Source organism: Nannospalax galili, unplaced genomic scaffold (assembly GCF_000622305.1).
Source record: "Nannospalax galili isolate Female #2095 unplaced genomic scaffold, S.galili_v1.0 scaffold34, whole genome shotgun sequence".
NCBI lineage: Eukaryota > Metazoa > Chordata > Mammalia > Rodentia > Spalacidae > Nannospalax > Nannospalax galili.
Genome location: NW_008338996.1, coordinates 6370104 through 6388388, shown reverse-complemented (window position 1 = coordinate 6388388; position 18285 = coordinate 6370104). Strand labels below are relative to the sequence as shown.

The following is an 18285-nucleotide window of genomic DNA, read 5'->3' as shown; positions in this document are numbered from 1 at the left end:
GGTTTCTCCAGTTCAGACACTCGGGAAGGTGACCTCCAGGGGTAGCAGCAGACCCCAGCATTACCCACATGATGCTGACTTTGCAGACATTCGGAATACCAGAATTACAATGTCATGGAAGCTCCCCTCAAAGATTGCCCACATGATGCTGACTTTGAAGGTATTCAAAGTACCAGAATTAAAATGTCATAGGCGCCCAAAAATATTTCAAAGGAAGACCTGTGGTTCCAGGCAATGTATAGCAGGTTGGATTTCCTAAATGGAGCTTCCAAGAGAGCAATGTGTATTGCTGTGAAGCTGAAGCCTAAGCCACAATGGAGATCCCAGAAGTTGGAGATGCCAGGAAAGTAAAGTGTCTGTAGAAAAACTACAGGCAATTGGCAAAGCCAGACTAAGAGAGAGGACATGAGTGCTGCAAATGGTAAAGTCATGGGTAGGGCAGCCCAAACTTGCCAGAGCTCATACCACAACACGTGTCCTACACATAGAAAACTACAACATTTAGTGTTTGCCTTACTGTATTTTGGTGTGGCTTTGTTCCCATGCCTTTTTTCTGTGTCCCTCTTCTTCCTTTGAGAATAGGGTAGGGCTATTTATTCTGTGCCATTGTTTATTGAAAAGATGTACTTTTCTTTTTGATTTTGCAAAAGCCAACAGCTGAAAGTTTGCCTTGTGTCTTGAAGGAGATTTTCTGGGGGATTTTTGAAAAGTCTTGAAAATGTGAAGACTATTGAGACTCATGGAGACAACCTAAATGCATTTTTGCTTTATGAGACTGAAATCACCTTTTGGGAAGCCAGAAGTGGAATGTTATAGCTTAAGGGGATATGTAGAGGTGTCAGGCTAATAAATGCAGACTTGGAATAGTTCATTTTGACTGTCAACTTGTTTGGATTAATAAATGCCTAAGAGATTAATAAAACACATCTGTTTGTGAGGTCATTTCAAGACAACTAGATCATGATGGTTCTGACCTAATCAATAGGCCAGTTATTAATGTGATAGCATCATTGGGTGCTGATGAAAGACAGAAGTGGGAGCTAGTGGGAAAGAAGTATACTATAGTCTTGGGGACTACAGCTTGTCCTGGCGTCTTCCCATAGTACCTCTTCCTGTTTCCTTGCAGCTTTGCAGTGAACTCTTCTCCCTGCCATACCCTCCCTACCACGACGGACTGAACTTTTTGAATCTATGAACCAAATAAACCTTTCCTCTTTAAGTTGCTTTTCTTGGGTACTTGGTTACAGGGATGCAAAAGCATTACTAGGGAGGTGCTACTGGAAGGAAGGAGTCTAGAGACTTGATCCAGTGTCTATCACTGCCTCTCTTTACAAACTTGAACAATTTCTGCAAGTTTTTGGGCCTTTGTTTTCCTGTTTGTATAGTAGAGATAGAGGTTGTCCTATGTTGTAGGAATGCTATAGTTCTTTTAGTCTTCCTGATAACACTCGTGTGCAATTCAATTGGGGAAATGGGTGAAGAGGTCCAAAAAGTCTTTGACACTCTTCTTTCATGCAGTTATCTCCCATGAGGATGACTTCGGGGGCTTCAACAAACTCTCTGGCCAATCACTTATGATGGGAATGGTGTTTTCGGCTCTGAGGCTGGGGACTAAGGAGCCTTGCAGCTTCCACCTGAATCCTTGGAACATTTGATCTTGGGATGGCCTCTTTGCATGTTCAGGCTGTGTTGCATAAGATAATCAGGCCATATGCAGAGACCACAGGAAAATATTGCAATAAATGGCTCCAACTGAAGTCCAGCGTAAACAGTGTCACCTGTCTGTTGTACCAGCTCTGACACCAGACAAGTAAATGAAGGGACCCATTTAAAAATGAATGCTCCAGTCCCAGACATCCCTTCCACTGTTAATAAGGGGGCAAACATCTGTACCCTTCCTACGTTCCTGACAAGTTAAACTGAAAGCAAACAAAATAGGTGTTTTAGGATACTATGTTGGGGGTAGCTTGTTATGCAATAAACAGTAGTTGGAACAATGGGGGTAGCCTGTGAATTTAGTCATTCAGAGGGTCTCAGTGAAGCAGATCAGATAGAACCAACTTTCTTTTTTGAAAATAAGTTATTGAGGTGTTTTGATCAAATCCATGCCTACTCCCTCCCCTCCAACTCATCCCTTATGACCCCATCACTTTTTTTCTGATAACTTCATGTACTCTTTATTCTTTTTTTTTTCATGGGGCTTTTTGCTACTCTAACATTCCCCCCTCTGAAGAAGTATCCCTAAAATCTTTTAAAGATTAGATAAGAGCTCCCAAATACTTTTGACATTTTTGGCTTTTGAAATGGAGTATGTTGCTAAGAGCCCCAAGGACATTTTGACTTTTAACCAAAAAACTGACTACTTTTCTTTGGGGTATTTTTACCCTAACTTCTAGCCAATTCTTACCTCATATTCTTATCACACCATCCTCTGAATAGGTTACCCAAATTGCCAATAGGGAATCGGGACACAGACCACTCTGGCTTCTTCCATGCTGAACAGGGACGCAGGGTGAGGCAATTGGGGTACCCCTTCAGTGGGTCTATCTAAAAGACTCCCGAATTGTATAGCTCTTTATCTGTAGGGAGAAAAGAAAGTCCTTGACTGGTGAATAGGGGATGTGAAGGAGAAGTAAAGGCAAGAGTAGTTAGCAGTATAAGTTCTAGATGGAGAACCAGAAAAAAGTCAGAACAGGACGAATTTCAAATGTTCATATCAGAGTCCACTGAGATTTCTTGATGAGAGCTTCCAAAAGCATCCCTCTATTCAGTTCCTCCTCATTTTTCTTTTGTCTGCCAAGGCTGGACTCGAGAGTGATGGATTCAGGATTTGCTTTCAGGCACTTTGATAATTGTCTAGAAGTTAAGCATGGTTTAAAACTGCTGAGAGCACTGATGTAGTGGCAAGCCTTTATTATGAACACTCTTTTTTTAGGATTTTTTTTCTTGTGTATGTGTCTGTGTGAGTGTATGCACATGTATGTGGCTACATGTACCTGGGTGCACATGGAAACCAGAAGAGGGCATCAGATCCCTCCAAGCTGGAGTTGCAGGCAACATGGCTGCTTTGAACAAGCCATGGACACTGAGCAAATCCACTCTAGCTGTAAGGAGCAGTGTGACCATGTCTTCTGCTTCAGGAGGTCTGCACCCATCAGAGCACTCCAGACCACTTTCACTAGCTCTGGGAGACTTCACATAGGCCATGATAAACCTTAGTAGGTAATCTCTAGATGACTCCACACATTCAGCGGCTATAATCACACAGGATAGGAGGGGGAGCTTCTCTCCAGAGACTCAACAAAAAGCTTGTAATTGATGTTATCCAAGGCATATGGATTGTTGCATATACAAGGTTTGTGATTGGTAGAATTAGAAGTTGTGCTCAAATAAGACTGTGATTAGCGAACCTGGAAGCCACGTACAAACAAATGTATGTCCTTCCAGTGCTGTAGAAGTCAGCCTTGACCCTCCTCTGGCTACATAGCAGGTGGTGTTTTACTGTTTTCAAGTTAGTCTAGGAGGTTTCTCTCTAGTGTAATGGCTTTCTCTCTTTCTCTCTTTCTCTCACTCTCCTTCTCGTGCTGCAATGCTAGGCCCTAATAGATGCTTATGCCAGATGGTCTTTTACTGCCTACTTGTAGTCTTCATCATGGGTAGAGAGCATGCTGAATTTGTAACATTAAGAGCAGACAAAACCCTGGATTTCGAGACCCCAGCACCAGACAGCTGCAGAAGCTCCAAGGCAGCTGGGAAGTGGCAATGAGTCCATAGGACTCTGGGGGCTATAAGCCCTCACTTCATTCAGCTAGGAGGCAACTGAAGCGTTTCAGAGAATGGTGAGGCATAGAAAGTTAGGAACCTAGGACTCACAGTGTAGCTAGTCAACAGGCTATGGAGATAAAATGAAACCCATCAATTTATCAGCTAACTAAAAAAAAAAACTGTAAAAAAATGGAGACAGTGAGACCAGATCACTTGAAGAATTCTAGAGAGCTGCAAAGGGTTAAGAACTGAGGTCCCTATTACCCTAAGTTTGAGAGCTGTGACACTAGTTCCTGTTCAGTGTCAAGTGTCCCAGTACTCAAGGCTACAGGGCTGCAACACTAGCTGTTGGATGCAGGTCTGTTGACTTTAAATACCCAGAGCTTGTTTTGACCTGATCTCTTAGTGCTACATGTCCCTAGCTTTGAAAGTACTAGGTTATAAATTTCTTTTCCTCAATACTTAGAGTTATTAGCCCCTTAGGTTTGAAAGCCTCTAGCAGTTAGGAGCTCAGGGATATCAACACTGAGAAAGCATCCCTTGCCAGTTTGTGATGTCCATCCAAATAGAGCAAAAATATGAGACACAAGGAGGGTGGATTTTGATCACCAGATTGCCTAGTTATTCAGTCAATCCCAAGCTATCTTCCCAAAGCTAACCAAACCAAGAGAATCCAAAGGAATGGTACGTGTGAATTATTTCAGGGGGCAGTAGTTACTCAGAGAGCTGGGAGAAAGCCCCTTCTTATGATGCCATGACCAAGGGCTTACAGTTCTCTTTACTTTCCTCTGTGTTGTTTAAAATTTGCAAAGTGCATATACTGCCACACAGAATAAGTGGACCACAGCTTACATTTAAAACGACACCTTGCTCCTGTCATGCTTGCCAGATGTGTGGCATTTCTAACTGGGACTCCCTTGATTTTTCATTGACTTTTACTTCCTCATCCCTGATCAAGAGGTGAGGATTTTCTGGATATATTTGGAAATAAAAGTATACAGAACTTCTTTAAATGTTGTCAACTGTATCAGCCTCCTGCCTCATTATTATTCATATCGCACTAATATTGTATTGCTCCTGTGACATTACTGCAAACTCAGTGGCTTCAAACAACACAAATGAATTTGTCTTACAGTTTTATAGGTTGGAAGTCCTAAAAGGGGTTCTAACTGAGCCAGCGGGAAAGTGCTTCTTTCTGGTGGGAGTGTGACTTCTTTATTGAATTTTTGCATATTTTATATAGAATATCTCAAACAATCTCAATCATCTTTATACCCCTGTCCCCACTGGCACCCTCCCATACCTGCCCCCGACACTGGAACCCATATATTTTGTGTTAAGGCCCAATGTGTCAAGTCAATGACCCCAGACGTTCCCCAGTGCAAGTCCATCCACTGAGGTCTAGTCAACCTATCTAGAGTCCCTTGTTGTTGGAGGACCAGCTCTTCCTCACCTAGCAGTGATCAGTTGCCAATGTTTCTTCAGCTAAGATTGGATCTGCTATTCATTTCCCCAGATCTATGCTGGTATTTTGTCTCCCTGAGTTTGCCTGGGACTTATATATGCTGACACCATTGCCATAGAATCATATGAGCTGGGTTCCGGAAGCTTGTAGGACTCTGTTTCCATATGGCCATGCACATCCTCTCTGGCTCTTATAATCTTCCCACCCCTCTTCTGCAATGGTCCCTGAGCCCTGGGTGAGTAAAGTCTAATATAGATCCAAGGACCAAGACTGTCATATCCCTAGATTAATGTAATTTCTTGCTATGTACAAAAGAGGTATCCTTATATTTACAGACAAACATCCCAGTCACCACTCATCAAAGAAGCTTATTTTGCTGCAGTTGGGGAGACTACTACCAAATACCACAACTGGTCACACACAAACATTATCTATGAATTACCCAGGCCTAAGTGACATTATCTACAATGCAACCTGTACACCTAAGGTGCTTGGAACATAGATCAGGGGTAATGAAGATGACACCACTGAATCTCTCAATTCTCATTAGTAAAGATCCCTTATGCAACAGATGGCCAGGAACACAAAAGGTCACAAATGGGGATGTGACTCTTTATTCTAGGTCTCCCAGATTCTAGAGAGGCCTTCTAGAAGCATCACTTAGTTTACATGGCTCTTTATTTTCACAGCTAGCATCATAATGTTCTTCTCATATGCACTTTTACTCTCCTCTTCCTTAGGTAAGGTCCCCTGTGATTATACTAGGTGTGCCCTGAAAATCCAAGATAATATGAACCTGTCAAGGTCAACTATGTCAATTCTACACATCAACTCCCTTTTGTCACAAGGTAGTCATCAAAGTAAAAGAAGAAAACTGGGCAAAAGAAGGCATAGGTTTTATTTTGTGTTTCAGAAGTCAAAGTCTAGATAGATGAGAAAAAGAATTTAATTTTTAAATAATCCCAGCACTCTGGAGGCTGAGGTAGAGGGATCATAAATTCAAAGTGATTTGGGGTCACTGGGCTACAAATACTTCAGAAACATTAATAAAGCCAAGCAAGGAAGCAAGCAAGCAAGAAAAGGGTCCTGCTGCATTACAGAAGGAGCCTTCCTCCCACTCACTGAGAAGTACAGATCATTTGAGTCGGGGAAAGAGAAGAATGTTGAAGTCAAGCAAGATAACCTTGTAATTGCTAACAAGTCTCCTTAAACGGGACTTGATTTCTTCCTATCAGGCTAATCATATAAGTGGTTGAAGGGGATAAAGAATTGTTACAAAATTGAGTGGGTTGTCTGTGGATTATGCCTCACTGATGGAGTGCTTACTTAGCATGCCCAAGGCCCATGTTTAATCTCTGGATACACACACACACACACACACACACACACACACACACACACACACACACGGTGGGTCTGAGTGTTCTGAAGGAAAAGGGAGTCTGTTCCTTACCTGCCAGTCAGCATTTGACTGATGGCAAGAATGATCAGTTGTACTCCTTTTCACGGAAATAGCCGACTACAAATGTTGTCATGGCAGGTGTAGACCAAGAGAGCTTTGGACAGCCTTGCTCAGATAAAGATGATGTAGAATAACTGGAAGTCATTTCTTATGCCTTCATGGCATATGGAAAGTTATCTTATGGATAAACACAGCAGGCTTTATATGACCCCACTAATGAATGAAGAATACCCAGCAGCAGATACCAGCACTGATCAAGTCCTTGTCAATCAAGTGGGAACAGAAATATTCTTACAGATACCAAAAGAGAAGGATGGATAGGGGTCAGAAGAGGTAGCAGGTACCCACCAGGCTGAGAAATGACAGCCCAGCACTATACATCCCCTGAATTCTATGAACATTCAGGAAATGAGAGGCAGAAAACCAGAATTGGCTAGAATTAAGTTTCCAATCCCAATTGATGGAGAAGAACAGAAATGACGTTCAGTTATAGAACCATTGTAAAAAGTTCTCCTCAATTCAGGTTTTCAAAAATTATATCATCCCAATATCACATCACTACATATAAACATTACTAACATGGTCTTATCTCATACAGAAATGGCATTTTGCAAATCAAAAATCATTGTCCGTTGTATTCCTTAGTTTACTTGTCATGTGTATGTATCGTGTGTATACGTATATATGCATGCTTACATGTGTGGGGAGCATATATATGTGTAGGTGCACATACACATGTATACATGAATATGTGAAGGAACATGGTTGAAACAGGAATCTTCTAATTATTCTTCCATCTAATTTGAGTTAGGGTCTCTCAGTCAAACCCAGAGTCTGCTGATACAGTTATAGTCTTGCCAGTCAGCTTGCTCCACTGATCCTATGTCTCCACTTTCTGAGGCTGTAATTACAGGTGGGCTGCAATTCCCACCAGGCATTTACACCAGTTCTGGTGACTCTAACTCTGGTCCTCTTGCTTGCAGAGCAAGCACTTTAACTGCTGTGCCATCTCCCCAGGCCTCTGCTGTAGTCTCTTTTATTTTTTAATGAGCAAAATATTATTTCCTTTTCTCCCATCTCTGATACTCCATTTGGCAGGATCGATTATTTCTGTTTCTGGGCAGCATCACGGCCATAGTTCATGAATCAGGTTTTACCGGCATGATGATGGTATTTGGAGAAATCATTGACAAGCTTGTAAATGGTGGGAATTTCCTTGCCAGGTTCTACCTTTTTTTTTTTTTTTAATACATTGTATTTATCTAACTGGATGAAAGGTTAGAAACTGTTTAACCTATGTTATTTGTCTACTTATTGATTTAAATACCGAGGTGACCCAAATAAAAGAAGTTGTGAATTTAATACATTTTATAAAATTTAAATGTCAAAATATAGATTTATGCTGCTTGATTTTTAAAGCAGGATACACAGGGAGCTTTGCATCTAAGTAAAGTGGGGGAGTCTCTTCCTCAGAGGAACTGGGAATATGGTACCATCATCACCAGGGGCCCATCCATTAGTGATGACAGATGGGCTTCAGAACACATCAAGTATCATGGCAGTGCTGTTCAGATGTCATAACCTTGTTGTTTTGTGCCTGAATTTTTACCTTTTACCTCCATCTTGCCTTCTGGTGGGAAGACCTCAGAAAGCCACTCTACCCCTCTGAGACCCATTTGTTCATCAGTGAGGAAACTCACAGTACGCATTTGTTGTGAGAAGAAATTATTGGATGTAGACATGCTTTTTTTAAAATACAAGATATGATGGGGCTGAGGAGATGAACTAGTCACCAAAGGGCTTACAGAGTTTGATCCCCAGCATCCACTTAAAAAAAATTAATGTCAATTGATCTGTGTTTGTAAACTCAGTGCTGGAGCATGGGAGTGGTCCCTGGGGACTTGCTGGTCAGGCAACCTAGCTTGCCTACTAGGTAAGTATCAGGCCAGTGAAAGACAGTATCTTAAAAGAAAATTAAGGGGGCTGGAGAGATGGCTCAGCGGTTAAGAACACTGACTCTTCTTGCAGAAGACCTGGATTCGAATCCCAGCACCCACATGGCAGCTAGCAACTGTTCGTAACTCCATTTCTAGGGGATCCGATGGCCTCTTCTGTCCTCTGGGGGCATTGTGTGACATGGGTGCACTTACCTACATGCAGGCAATACATGCACACACATAAAAATAATAAATAAAATATTTTTTAAAAAAGAAAAAAGAAAATTAAATGGTAGATGTCCTCGTGTCTATATGCATGCATACATATTTGCACCTGTTTGCACATGAACACACGCATAAAATACAAGGTATGATTTTTTTATACTCAAAGTTTCTTTGGCGAGGAAGCATGAGAAAATATTTCTCTTTGCAGCATAACAAAATCTATAGATAAATGAAACAGATTTTAAGCCTCAGTGAAAAAGGTATTGTCCTAGCAACTCCATACAGCAGAGTGTGCGTTGTGTCTATTGAATCCTGGAGTTGCAGTTTTGATACTTTTCCCTTAATCTGAAGAAAAGCCTCTAAAAACTTAGCAGACTATTGAATTTTTCTCTTAACCTACAGAAAATGCTTCTCTCCTTTTATTTTTCCAGTTCATGTTGATGAGAGGGAGCGACATCTTCTGCCCAGATGTACCCACTGTGCCACACTCATGCATGCCCTCCCATCCCCATTTCTGTATTTGGGGTTTCCTTCCTCTGGGACATCAATTCTAAGGAACTTAGTTACATAAGGAAAAAAACTGATCTTTCCACAAGTCAGCATATGCTTTGGAGACATGGATTTGGGAATTTTGTTAGAGTTATTTGTTTGTTGGCTGACTCTACAATATGAACAAGTCCCCTTTCCTTCCCTGGACCTCACTTTCTCAATATGCCAACTGAAGGATTAGGGTATAGTGCCCTGAAGAAGGCAACTGCTGGTATATGCCTACACAGCACCCACAACTGCTCTTCCTATTTCTGGGACTCAGGCTTCCTTGAGAGTCTATGCCTGTGCAAATCTCAGACCCACACATTTCAGTTGCAGCTGCCTCTTGATAAAAATCCCCCCCCCCCCCGTGACTCACTTGGAGATGAGCCTGGCCCATCCCTGTGACTGGTACAGGGACAGAGGTGAGACTCAAGCTGGTCACCAAGATAATCCTGGGTCTGTAGTTAGAGGGACTGGGAAAGGGCTATTCTTGCCTCGCAGGACTCAGGGGACAAGTTTCAGTTGGCCAGAGAATGGTGTGAAGAGGAGGAACGCAGAACTGGGGAGTGCAGAGTAACTAATCCTAGTGTTTGAGTCTCTCAAGCGAAGTAAGCCTGAACTTCACCTATCCCATAATATGCTTCCCCTTTTTCTTGAACCATTGTTGACTGTCACTTAAAATACTGAGAAGTGAAGTGAATAAAATCTCTATCTACCTTTCAAGGCCTGTTGATCTTTGAATCTAAAATACAGTTTCATTACATCATCTCATTTTCTAGAAGCTTCCTTTACTAGTCTCCTGAGCTCTGGCTATTTCTCCGGCTGCTGTATCGGGTTGTTGAACGTCAGCTGAGTGTTCTGTTTTTCTTGGGTCTCATTTAAAGAGCTTAGTCCGGAGCACTGATTCCCATCGCCAGTGCCTCTCTCCCTTCTGTTTTCCTGCTTTCTCTTTTCCTTCTTGCTTTACTGTGATGGCCACTGCTGGTGTGCTGAACCAAATCCACAGATTCTCCGGGGTCTCATTCAGTCATAGGAAGAGGCGAACCACGGCAGTGTATGCTATATAGTGTCCCAGGTGATGTAACAAAAGTGGGTGCAGACACCAACCATGAACTCTAGAAGAGTACCATCACTTCCCCAAGGAGAGGGGAATGCCTTCAGAAAGGAAGGAGCTGGGTCTGGTGACAGGTTTACTTATTTGCTACAAAGGCTGGCAGAGGAAGGCCAGCCTTCCTCTGCAAGTGAAGGGCATGGAGCATTAAACAGACAGCACGTTCAAAGAACAGCATCTGATCAGCTCCATTTGGCTGTAGCATGGAATGAAGTCAAGTGATGAGCACTGTGTGTGCGGGGATTGGGAAGGAGCCAAATGAGGGACATCGAAAGTCAGGCTGGGCCTGAGGGGCAATGGCAATGCTTCTCAAGTGTATGCCCATGTCTTCTCAATTCTCTCCTCTCTCTCCCCTTTCCTTTTTCTCTCCTGTCTCCCCTCTCCCCTCCCTCCCTTCCTCCCCTCCCTCCTCTCCCCCTTACCCCCATCTCTCTCCCTCCTCTCTCCTCTCTCTTCACTCTCTCTCAACACATGCATAGACAAGTGCACGTGTGCATATAAGCACACACATTTATTTGTTAAAATTTCAAGTTCGTGGGGCTGAAAATGTGGCTCAGCCGTTAAGAGAACTGGCTGCTGCTCTTGCAGAGGACATGGGCTCAGTTCTCAGCACCCACATGACAGCTAACAATTGTCTGTAACCCTAGTTCCAGGGGAGACCTGACACCCTCTTCTGGAATTCATGGGTATTGCATGCACAGAGTGCACTTATATACATGCAGGCAAAACACTTCTACATGTAAAATAAAAATGAATGAATGAATGAATGAATGCATAAATAAATAAATACCTTCAATCCCTGATATAAACCCCCCTCTAGAGATGTAACCCTGGAGCTTTCATTTTGAACTACCCTGGACCATTCTTACCAAACAAGCCATCAATTTTGGGGACATATTTTCATAGTCAACAGGGGTCTTCACTCTTTTTCTTCTGTGTCCTTATTTCACAGAAGTTACTGAAATCCAGTGCAAGCAAAAGTCACCTCCCCTCCTACTTTGGTAATCTGCATCATTTTCTTAATATAAATTGATCCATCCTGTTAAAGTCATTTCCAATACCTATTTTCTAAGGAAGCCTATTACTGACCTTAGGTCTCAACTGGAACTTCCTTTTCTGGACCACACAAAAGAACCTACACTGTACTATTTTCATGTCATTGATACTTTCCCACCCCCTCTATGTGTTCCCAGAAGTAAGACACGCTGTGTTTTAGTTTCCAAAGCACAGTCAGCTTTTGGAAGCCAGGGCTTCTCAAGGACATATTATTGGAGGACACTTGAGTTATACTATCTCATTATATTCTTCAATAAATTCCATGAGGTAGGTTTAATCATCTTACTTTACAGATGAGGACATTCCAGCAGCCTGGTGTGTGGAAGGACACAGATGCAGGAGCTTTGACCAGTGTGATTTTCCTTGACCAGCTGCCCCTTGCAGGGAGGGGCCCCCAGAACATGGCAAATTCCTGGGATAATGGGCACTCACCACACATCCTGAGGAGTCCACCTGGCGGTCAGACACGCACTTGAAGTTGCGGGTGCAGCCACCATTATTCCGTGAGCAGTCACGAACTGGTCCAAATGAGGACAGCAGGTCATTGATGGTTTCAAAGTATGTGGACAGCATCGCTTCTTCCCTTGGAGGAAAAGGGGATGGTTAAACCTCAGAGATATCTGCATTAGTATATTTAAAAAATACTCTTACATTTGAAACCATTATTTATTTTATTTGTAATCAGGGTACTAATACAAATAAGAGGTTAGAAGAGGGGAAATATGTATACAGCATAGTGCTTACATCCTATTGTAATAAAGAAAAATAGATTTAGGGATTTTGTGTAAGTTATCATCATATTTTAAAGGTAGGTAAGAGATTTTCATTTTACCACAGGTGAACTCTATATTAGAAATGTGAAATGTCTTACTAAGAACCACTCAGATTATAGCATAACTAAAGTTTGCATCAAGTTCTATCTGGGTCTGAAAAAAAAGTTCTGACCACTACACAACTCTGAACTTGATCATATCTGTACAAATTCTAGAGGTTTCTATAGCAACTCTATGATTCAAAGATTATTATTCCAACCTAGTCAATGTATAAAGTGGAAGCTGTGGAAACTTGTAGGACTTAGTCTCAATTCTCACAAGCTATAAACAGAAGAGCCAAGGCATACATGTAAGAGTCTGGCCCTAGGTCACTAGAACATTGGTTTTCAGACTATCACATACAACTCACACTGTTGAAACTGTCAGCAACAGTATTGGGAAGGTCACGGGATTATTCTCAAATGAGGTTCCCAAAAGATACTGGTATTTATAGATCCGCCACAATTCAAGATGACAGAATTCTGTAAGATGGATTCTACAATATGAAGGGATACACAGGAAAGTTTCTGTTACTATTTTCTGGAGCCCAGAGCTGCAAAACAAGAGACGTGGACAAGGAACAGAGGGAGCCGATGAAAGGCACGTCTTCTACCAGTCCTTCCTTCTTCAAGTTTGGAGCTCCCAAGTTGGGTCTCCAAATTCATTTCTGCTTCTAATCTTATTCCCTTCAGTCTCATTTTCACACTGACTGGTAGTGAATTTAGTAAATCCCAGCTGTAAATGAATTCTCCTCTGTTCAATAGCTCCCCGGTACTTAGGAAGGAGGGAATCTAAAGAAGTTTCCATGGCCTTCAAGGCTCTTCATAATCTTGTCCTCGATACCTATTCACCTCTGTTTACCTCGTCCTTATATTCTCCATCACCTAGCCACATGCTGCTTCTCATTCTCTGAATAATGAAACTTATGTCAATGTCAAGTTTCCTGAAATGGAATTCTGGAATGTAGTTATAAACAGGGTACTGAGTGACACTCCCTCTTAGGACATACATCTGTACAACAAGACCCAGCCAGGATTTGGTAAAGAACCCTCAGGAAAGACTCAGTTGATCCTATGGGGAGCTCAAAGCCTGGGGTAGACCTTAATGGGTGTCCCAGATTAAAGCAAAGGATCAAGTCTTTGTGTCCAGAGCCTCTGACCATTGCAAGGACTGCAGTCTGGAAGTCAGTAGGTGGGTGTCTTTGGGTGAGGCAGTTCCCTCTGGCTGAAGTCTGTGATTGGTGGGAAAACAAACTTTAGGCCATCAGTCACTGATGCTCACAGCTGGGACATGGGGTGAGTTGGCCCTGAAGAATCTGGATCATATTGTACGGACTGAGTATGATTTACCTGAAATGCTTGGAACCGGAAGTGTCTCCTACTTAGGAGTTCTGGGAGGTTTTACATATACTTTACCTATTTAGCATCCCTAATCCAAACATCGGACATTTAAAATGCTATAAAATTCTGCAAATTTGAGCATTACCCTAGGACCTGTATCTTCACCTCTCTGAATGCGTAATCATGTTTTCCTTGCTGTCTAGAATATACACCTCTGAATTTTCTTCCTGATGAAATCCCGAGGTCCCTTGTAAACTACTGCACTTTACTTATTCATTCACTCACACATTACACATGCTTATTGAGTGTTTAATATGTCCTGGGTAACAGGAGTGACCTTGGACAAGGTCTTTTACCTTCCTTTAGCCCTTTTGTGGAACCTTCTTTACTCCCATTAGCTTGAATTCCTTTACCTTATGAGCACATTGTTTAAATATGTGACTTAATTATTAGCTTCATGGTCTCCTAGAGATACTGTAAACTTTTGGAGGGAAGGGCTTAGGATTTACAAATGCGTATTTAGTCCCTCAATCGGACCCTTGAGGAACATGTACAGGGTAAATGTTCTCAAATGAAACAAAGAAAACATCAGAAGGCTGAGTGTAGCCTCAGGTGTAAACTTGTCCATGCAGGACACACCCCTCCTTGTTCCCACACTGCGTTTCCGTTCCAAATCCTTCATGTTTTTATCTATAGGGTAGAGACAAAAGAGATCATGCAAGGACCGTGTGATTTCCCCTAACTTAGAGTAAGATGGCAAGTACATGGGGGAAGAGAATTAACAGTTTATGAAAGGAAGTTCTTAGGAGAGTTGCCGTGTCTGTGTTGTGGGAAAGCCTTAACATATTAAATATGCAGAAGGATCAGAAAAGGCAAGTGGAAGAAGAGACACAGGCAGAAGGAGAGGATCCCAGAGAGTGTGAGAGCAAGGAAAGTGATAGGCATGAGAAATGGTCATAAAAGAAGGAAAGACAAACAGACAGAGACATATAGGCTTCCAGAAGAAGGTGAGTAGAAAAGAAAAACAGATGGGCAGACAGACAGATGGGCAGACAGACAGGCAGAGGGAGATACACACACACACACACACACACACACACACACACACACAGAGGCATATCTCAGAGATTAAAAGATAGGCGAATAGAGGCAGAAGGATATGAAAGAGGAGATTAAAAATGGAAAAGCCCAGTAGGAGAAAGAGAGGGCGAAACAAAGGAGTGAAAACTAAATTGAGAGAGGAAAAAAGCCTTGTGGTCAGCACAGAACAAGGACATAAATGTAAAGAGGAGGGACAAGGGAGGGAGGAGGGCAGAAAGACAGAAGAAATTGAGACATCGAAAGGAAGCCAATACAGAGTGGCAGGGAAGAAGCAAAGAGAAGGAAAAAACAAGGAAAAAAAGAAAAAAAAGTCACCTTTCCGTGGGACCTGGAGGCTGCTCAGGAAATACAAATGAGTAAACCCTTAGCTTTTAAAAAGATCAGTTCTGCACAAACACTAGTTACATGTCGGGGGCTCTACTTAAAGCACAAAGACCTAACACAGGGCTCTTATTAAGCCAAGAGGAGTGATTGTGTCCAGACAGGAAATAAGGCAGCTGGGCACAGACATAAAAGAGGAGCTGGGGTAGATATTGCATTTTCTTAGCTTGGGGAGTCATTCCAGCATCCCAGCCTGAGTCTAGGGTTTAAGGACTCCTGTACTTTCGAGCTGCCCCATAGCAGGGCAGGGGATCAGTAAAGGGATCAGTGGAGAGCTCCAGGGGCAGGGGCAGAGGTGAACTTGATAGACAGGTGCAGAATCAGGGTATCAGGACACCTGTATGAAGAGTCCAATCCTTGGCAAAAGTTACCACATCACTAACATCATCTTCACCATTCACGATTTCCTGAGCACCTATGTGTGAAGAACAGTGTAGACTCCCTTCCTGTGTAATTGCTTTTGATTTTTCTAACAGTTCTGTGAACTACATGTTTTTCCTCCCATTAGGCAGCTGGAGGAAGTAGATTTTAGGGGAGGAGGGAACTTTCCCTGATCACTCAGGCAAAAACAGGCTATGCACAAAGATCTTTTTCCAGTCCTGAGCTTGCTTCCCATCAGGGTTAAATATCAACAATTTGCTCTCTCTGTCTTTTGCAATTCAGAGCTCTCATACTAGTAGAGCCAGTAAACACCTGTATCCAATTTCTCTATGATTTAGGGAAAGACAGATGGGGAAACCTGTGTTTTTCTTTACATAATCTTCCACCCCTGTATTCTGGCTGGGGAATGTGACCCATAGCAGCCTCAACCCCCATGGGATTAAAAAGTGCAAACACAGTGTGACGCTTCATTAGAGCTGCCATAACAAGTACCACAAACTGGGTAAATTCTGTGGCAGTTCTGGAAATCAGAAGTCATCCAAGATCCAAAGATCCCTCAACAGGGTATAGGGGAGAATGCTTCCTTCCTTCTTCACAGCTCCTGACATCCCTTACTTTCCTTGTCTTAGGAGCTTCTTGGCTCTGATATCTGCATCTACCCTTACAAGGCCTTCTTCCTCGTGTGCATCTGGGTGTCCTTCCCACTTCTTTAAAGGACACCACTAACTGCTAAGATGTGAAAGTTTGTCATGCATCCAAAATTCGTGCTGAAACTTAATCACCCACGTAGCATGATTTACAGGCAGGGCCTCCAGGCAGTGATGAAGTGATGAGGTCTGAGACTAAGTAAATAGAATTAGGTGTCCTTATGAAAGGGTTTGATGAAAGGAGCTGGTCATTTTGGTCCTTCCCTCTTGCCTTGCGTGAAATTCTAACTCTCTTCCCCTTTAGAGTAGACAGCATTCATGGTACCATCTTGGACTTAAAGACCAGAATCTCATCAGACAACAAAACTTATTGGTACCTTGATGATGGACTTCCCAGCTCTGGAACCATGAGAAAAAAATTCAATACTCCATAAAGTAAATTGTCTGTATATTTAGTTATAACAGTATAAATAAATGAAGCCAACCATCCTTTGAACTTAGGGACACAAGAGCCTTGAATTCAGTGTTGAGGCTGGGGTGTGAACTCAGGCATACCCAGTTCTAAAAGCCTTATTCTCTCCTCCCTATGAAGTTTCTTCTGAATTCCAGGCTTCTCCCCTATAAAATGGAAACCATGCATGCTTTGTTCCTAGCTCTAGATTACTGTGATGACAACATAACTCGATACGTACAAAAGTGTTCTCCGAACTCACAACCCACTGCAAACATATTCACTGTTCATTTGATAAATTTTTAAGAACTGACTGCATAGCAGGCACTAGGCTAATGATTATTCTGGATTTTCTTTGGCTTCTCTGTACTTCAGTTTCTGCATCTAAGGCCAGATATTATCTAAAACGCTTTCAAGCATCTCTCTAGCTCTCACACTGTATTTTTTCTCCCTTTCTGACAATTCTGATTCCAAAACTAAGTCAGCCAGACCCCAGCTGGCTGGCTGAGCTGAAGCTTCCCTCATCTGACTGGTCAGGTGTAAATGCATTACCTGGGTGCCATTCGGGCCTTGTCAGCCTGAGTACCACACAGGGTGAGCATTAGGCAGGGCAGCTGGGAACAGATGCTGGCATGGCTGCTGTTAATAGACAGCAGCAAAGGTCTGTGCCACTCACAGAGAGGTGTGAATGGATGACTCACAGCCCAGACAGTGACAAGCCCCCCACAGACACACACTAATCATTCCATGGTAGCAGTCAGCAACTTTGTTTTGTAAGCTCCTGAGAGGGAGGAGGATGCAACAGCTGTTTGATAGGAGGTTTCCACCCACCTACCTTTCTTGGCACCCACCTGCAGAATCCACAGGGTGCAGAAAAGCAGATAAAGTGGTTTGTCTGGAATCAGACAGCCCTTTGAGGGTTTGAGCGAGTCCCTTAAACACAGAGCTTCCAGTTTCTCATGTTAAAAATGAGATTACATTATTCTTAGCATCCCGGCTAATGGGATTTGTATAAGTCATAAACTCAGTAATTCATGTGAAATACCCAATACAGTGTAAGTGCCAACAACTGGCAATGCACAGTACAACCTGAGTTCCTCGGAGTTGCAAAAAGCATGCTTTGAGAATGCAAGGGGCTCAATGCAGGGGATAGGAAAGGTCTGTGATCCTGGGTGGTCCATTTACTCATTTAAAAATATCACTGAAATATAATTTATTCTGAGTACTGGGCTGATGCCTGGATGTAAGAATGGATATCATAGAGCATGTACTGGAGAGCGGGGGGTATATGTAACCACACAGTATATGTGGGTTTGAAGATCCCACCCAAGGGAGTGGAGACCAGGGAAGGCTCTTTGAAGGAGGCAAGGGCTGATGCCTGGATGTAAGAATGGATATCATAGAGCATGTACTGGAGAGCAGGGGGTATATGTAACCACACAGTATATGTGGGTTTGAAGATCCCACCCAAAGGGAGTGGAGACCAGGGAAGGCTCTTTGAAGGAGGCACTATCCCACGTCAGATGGTAGGGATGGGTAGGAATTGGTTAAGGAAGAAGGACGGGGCTGGATAAAGGCATCGAAGCAGAGAGAGAGCAGCATATGCTGAGGTCTCCAGTA

The 18285-nt window shown here is 42.7% G+C and overlaps 1 protein-coding gene across 6 annotated transcripts in view; it reads right to left on the bottom strand.

Moving 5' to 3' along the window:
• Window positions 1-18285, bottom strand: part of Astn2 (astrotactin 2) — a 1043712-nt gene that overhangs the window by 453266 nt on the left and 572161 nt on the right. For all 6 annotated transcript variants that reach the window (XM_008833484.3, XM_029563720.1, XM_029563721.1 and 3 more), the window contains one exon: window positions 11985-12135. In XM_008833484.3, coding sequence (XP_008831706.1) covers window positions 11985-12135 — 151 coding nt within the window. The remainder of the gene's footprint in view (window positions 1-11984; window positions 12136-18285) is intronic.